The sequence below is a fragment of the Acyrthosiphon pisum genome, chromosome A1 (assembly GCF_005508785.2).
Source record: "Acyrthosiphon pisum isolate AL4f chromosome A1, pea_aphid_22Mar2018_4r6ur, whole genome shotgun sequence".
NCBI classification, from domain to species: Eukaryota; Metazoa; Arthropoda; class Insecta; order Hemiptera; family Aphididae; genus Acyrthosiphon; species Acyrthosiphon pisum.
In genome coordinates this window covers 59,967,008-59,972,311 of record NC_042494.1, presented here as the reverse complement: position 1 = coordinate 59,972,311, position 5,304 = coordinate 59,967,008, and the positions used below count along the sequence as shown (strand labels likewise).

Genomic DNA, 5,304 nt, shown 5'->3' with positions numbered 1-5,304 from the left:
CTTCATCCAACTACCCCAGTTGAAGACATCGCTGCTGCAATCGAAGAAATTGGCCACTCAGTCAAAAATATAATAAACATTAAGCTCCATCAAACAAAATCACCACTTCCAATGTTCTTTGTTGATCTCAACCCTCAAGAAAGCGACAACGATATTTTCTCCATCACTGCCTTACTACATACAAAAGTCAAAATAGAAGAACCACATAAAAACGAGAAATACCGCAATGCCTCAACTGCCAGTCCTATGGCCACATCCGAACCTACTGCGCTTACCCCGCTAAATGCGTCAAATGCGGCGACTGCCACCCAACATCATCCTGTATAAAACCTCCAGAGCTCCCTGCAAAATGTGCCCTCTGTTCCGGCCCTCATCTAGCAAACTATAAGGGTTGTCTCATCTTCAAACAACTCAGACAGAAGCGTCCATACTTCTCAAGTAAAACTACCAACATCTCGAATAAAACTGCCAACATCTCAAGCTACAACTCTCAACCACAGCCACCATACACTTCCAGCAGTCTAGGACATCACTCTCAACCTAATGAAAACTCCTCAGCGTACCCACGTACGTATGCAAACGCGACTAAGGGTCCCCCTCCCAACAACCATTCCAACTCAACTGATAATGAGACCTCTCTCACTAAATTTCTTGACGAATTTAAATCGATCATAAATCCCCTATTATCCCTCCTTACCCAAGTCCTCTCAAACATCATAAATAATATAAACAAAAAAAATGCAAACCAATAATTTTACAAATATAAATAACTTATTTTACGATAGTCGTATCCACTTGTTTACAACACGATAGCGAAAAATGTACAAATAATGCAGCAATGCTATATAATAGAGCGATAAACTGTACGATTATGAAATTGAAAAACATAAAATATAAATATTACCACAATCCCGTTGGTCTAAAAACATTTTATAATTAGTTCCATTTATTTTAGTACCTAAAAATGTAATATTAAAAATTACTTGCGTCCTTGAGAAATTGCCGCCCTAAGCACTAGCTTATAGTGTTTACTGGTAAATACGGCACTGCAATATACTTGTTATTATTAGCAGTTCTGATAACCTTGATCCATAATTGTAGGACATTTTCAATTAATCAACAAACTTGTAAGCAAATCAAATGATTATTTCAAAGAATAATATAGTTTAAATAATATTGAATATTGTAGAAAAAAAATTAATAATTTCTATTATTATTGCTATTGGATACAAAAATCAAAATTATTGTAATTACTAAATATACTGACTTATATTTCTTGAAATGGAAGTATGCTCTTAAATTATTTATAAATCAAATAATAATATTTCTAATAATTTAAATTTCAGACAAACCTTTTATTTTTTATTACAAAACAATTAGGACATAATATTATGTGTATATGATATATTATAAATATTATACAGCAAAAATGTAATAGTATACGTCCTATCTTGTATCTATAGTAATATGGTGGAATATACGATCAACAAATTAAAATTGTTGCACTTTTAAAATAATTGTAGGTACTTTATACAAATTTAAAAATGTACACACATTTTTCAAATTAATTTTTTATTTAAAATATAATTTGTGTTGAATTTACTATGCAAAATAAGACGAATATTTTTGATAATAAATATTATTATATAATCATATAGCACCATGCAAATATGGGCACAAGACGAGAAGTTAAGTTAATTTTAAATTTAAACTTTTTCAGTTTAATTTGCATTAATTTAATTTTTAACTTAACTGATGTTTATTGATATAAACTTAATAAATAATAACGAGTTAGTTTTAATCAAGTCCAAATTTCGTTAATTTAGTAATAATTAAATAATAAATATAGTAAAATTATTATTGATGACATATTACATAAACATTTACTTTTTATTATTTTAAAACCATATAACTAGGTAGCTATTTATAAGTTTAAAAAAGAAGTTACTAAGTTAATTGCATGTTTCCATGTAACATTTAACGTAACTGAGTTTAAAAATAAAACGATAACTACCTACCTATTAACTTTAAACTTTTTAAAATGTTTTCTACCAACTCAACTTAACTAAATTAAAAACTATCATTAACTTGCGCAGGCTTGATATGTATAGACGTATAGTGGGTACCTATACACGCCTTTATTTATTTATAAGCCAAAACCAACGTACCTATAGTCTATACTTCTGCCAACGATATTAGACGACACACATTAAACGTAATTATAATGTATTTGACATTTGAAAAAATAATCCATACTGGCAATGATGACGATAGTTTAGTGAATTTTTCAATAACAGAGTACCTATTATAGTCGTATAATATACAGTATAGGTACCGGTGGGATTTAATACTTACTACTTAGTGTCCCATCATCTGTAATATTGAGAAACTACGCGTATTAGATTATTAGAGTTAATAATCTCCACTTACGCGTGTATTCCTGCCGAGGAATTTCGAATACACAGATATTAGAAGAAATGAACTCTTTTTGAGATAATATTATACACTGTATTAACGTTATAGTGTATGATAATATATAAGATGTATTTTCTTGAAATATTATACAAAGTAATAATATGTTCATTGTTCAATATAAATATTTTTACAGGTAATAGATTTCAACGAATCAGATATGTGGTATTTAACTGTTATTACTCTAATAGCAATATTGGTAGTAATAATTATGATACTGCGATTGGAAGGCAGAAGAAAAAGAGCATTGGCAAATAAAATACCCGGTCCCGATGGTTCGATTTTTATTGGCATGCTACCATTATTTCTACAAGGACCGGAACAACTTATGTTAAATGGAGTAAAACTGTGCCAAAAGTAAGTCATTAAAACACGCTTATAATACCTACATACAGGTATAAATGTAGTATGTTTTGGTATTTATAAACTGAGATTTCATAAGTTCATAAAATATAAGCCATATTATTGTGCCTGTTTATATTTTAGTGGCAATATAACAAAATCAATTTTTTTCAAAAATAAAAAACTCAATAAAACCTATAAATGCCTACAAAACTAAACCAATAATTATGTGTAAATAAATTTAAATAACAAACTCTTTTCAATACATTTGAATTTTTCTAGGTATGAGAAATCTTTATTTAAATTATGGGTCTTAAATAATCTATACATTGTGCTCACGCGACCTGAAGATATAGAAATGGTCCTTACTAATCCAAAATTACAAAAGAAATCTAAAGAATACTTGGTTCTTCAAGAATCCATCATGGGTCAAGGAATATTTTCTATCGATGATATAAAAAAATGGAAGAGTAACAGGTAAGTTTTGATTCGTTTCGGTATCCTATAGGATATAGGTATATCTATCCTATAGGATACCTACCTAATATGAGAATACAAATTACAAATTAGGTACAAACACGGTGTAACGTCATATATATATATATATATAAGTTATAACTTAAGTTAAGTACGATTAAATATAGATATTACATTAAATTACAAAATACAATGAATTTTTATTTTATTTTAGGAAAATGGTATCTGGAGGCTTCAATTTTACAATTACAAAATCTTTTATACCTATATTTTACGAAGAATCTAATGTCCTCGATGACATACTGAAACAAAAATGTGATTTGAAATCGAATGAGTGTGATATAAGTGTCCCTGTTAGCATGGCTACAATGGAAATTATTGGAAGGACTGCATTAGGTGTAAAATTTAATGCTCAAAATGGTGGTCGTCATCGATTTGTCGAAAATTTACAAACAGTCATGCACGTGAGTAAATTTTATTATGATGGTATTGTTATGTATTTATTTAATATTTAATCACTATTATTTTAGGCATGGGAATATAGAGTTACACATCCGTGGTACTTGAGCAAAACATTATTCCAACTTTCATCAGTCAAAAAAAAACACGATCAAAGTCAAAAAATCATAAACGAGTTCACGGACGAAATAATTAAAAAAAAACTTGATGAATTGAACCAAAATGCGAATAATAAAAATAAAGTAGAAACAGATGACGAAGATGTTTGTCGGAAAACAAAAACAGTTATAGAAATTTTATTAGGAAACTATCATGAAATGTCACATGAGCAAATACGAGATGAACTTGTAACCATCATGATTGGTAAATATAAGAATATATATAATGTACAGAGTAATAACTAATAAGCATGCTCATCCCCATTTTTTCTTTTAATAATGAATTTATTAAAGTTAATATATTTGAAATTTTTAAATACACTCAAAGATCATATTATCAAATTAATGATTTTTTTTGTACTACTTAAGGGGTACCTATCCTGTGGCGATGCAAACTTCTGTTTTTGAAATGAGAACCCCCTTTTTTTACTGTAAATTATTTAATGTATAATTATTTTGACAATGTTGATATACCTAATTCAAAATTCGAATGAGTAGTTTCTTAGTTATTAAATTTATGTATTAAAAATAATATTCCTTAAAAATGGGTTTTCTTAAATATAAAATAGACCTAAAATTGGATCTAGTATTTATTATAGGTACATGAGTCATTTTTACAAAATATTATTAATATTAATGACTACAATTTTAAAATCACCATGCCCCCATATATTATAAACCGATTACCGTGAACCTTTTATTCTTATATAGCACAAAGATAATTAATTAAAATCTACTTGATTTTTATGCGTCAACCATTTCAGAAAAATCATCTATTGTATAATTTATCGTAGAATAGGGGTGTTCTTATTCGAAAAACAGAAGTTTGTATCTACACAGGACACCCCTTAAGAAGTACAAAAAATCTCAAGAATTTGAAAATATGGTGTTAAAGTATATTCAAAAATCACTAAAATCAGATTTTGAATAACAGTATTATTGAAGAAAAAAGGGAGTGAGCATGCTTGGTGAATCACCCTGTGTATATAAACCTGTGATCATTATATTCTAAATAATTTACATAGATATATTAGTTTGCGCAGTGGCGCCGAAGTTTTTAAAATGTGGTCGGGCAGTTTTAAAACTTCCCAGCCTCAATATCTTAATTATTTAATATAGAGGTACCCTAATATATAATCACGATTTAAATATACTCATGCTCATTGCTCATATTAAAGTTATGAAGTAAATAAAATGTGGCCAGTCGGCCACGGCCTGACGTCACCATGGACTTCGGCGCCACTGAGTTTGCGTATGAGATAGCATTCAAATCATAAAATATCTACATTTTTGTTGATTATTGTTTAATCTATATAAGTAAAAATGTTTTTGTGTAAAATATTCAATTTAAGTAGTATAATTTAATAATATATTGTATTAAGTAGAATCAAATAGG

At 28.6% G+C, this 5,304-nt stretch overlaps 1 protein-coding gene across 2 annotated transcripts in view; it reads left to right on the top strand.

The window, feature by feature from the left end:
• LOC100575859 (cytochrome P450 4C1-like) overlaps positions 1-5,304 on the top strand; it is a 36,214-nt gene that overhangs the window by 29,409 nt on the left and 1,501 nt on the right. Inside the window, exons 1-4 of one of the 2 annotated variants that reach the window (XM_029487339.1) lie at positions 2,605-2,829; positions 3,097-3,291; positions 3,506-3,755; positions 3,822-4,113. In XM_029487339.1, the coding sequence (XP_029343199.1) occupies positions 2,633-2,829; positions 3,097-3,291; positions 3,506-3,755; positions 3,822-4,113 (934 nt within the window). In that variant the 5' untranslated portion in view covers positions 2,605-2,632. Of the gene's footprint in view, positions 1-2,604; positions 2,830-3,096; positions 3,292-3,505; positions 3,756-3,821; positions 4,114-5,304 lie in introns of those variants that run through there. The other variant, XM_029487338.1, reaches the window with a different exon arrangement.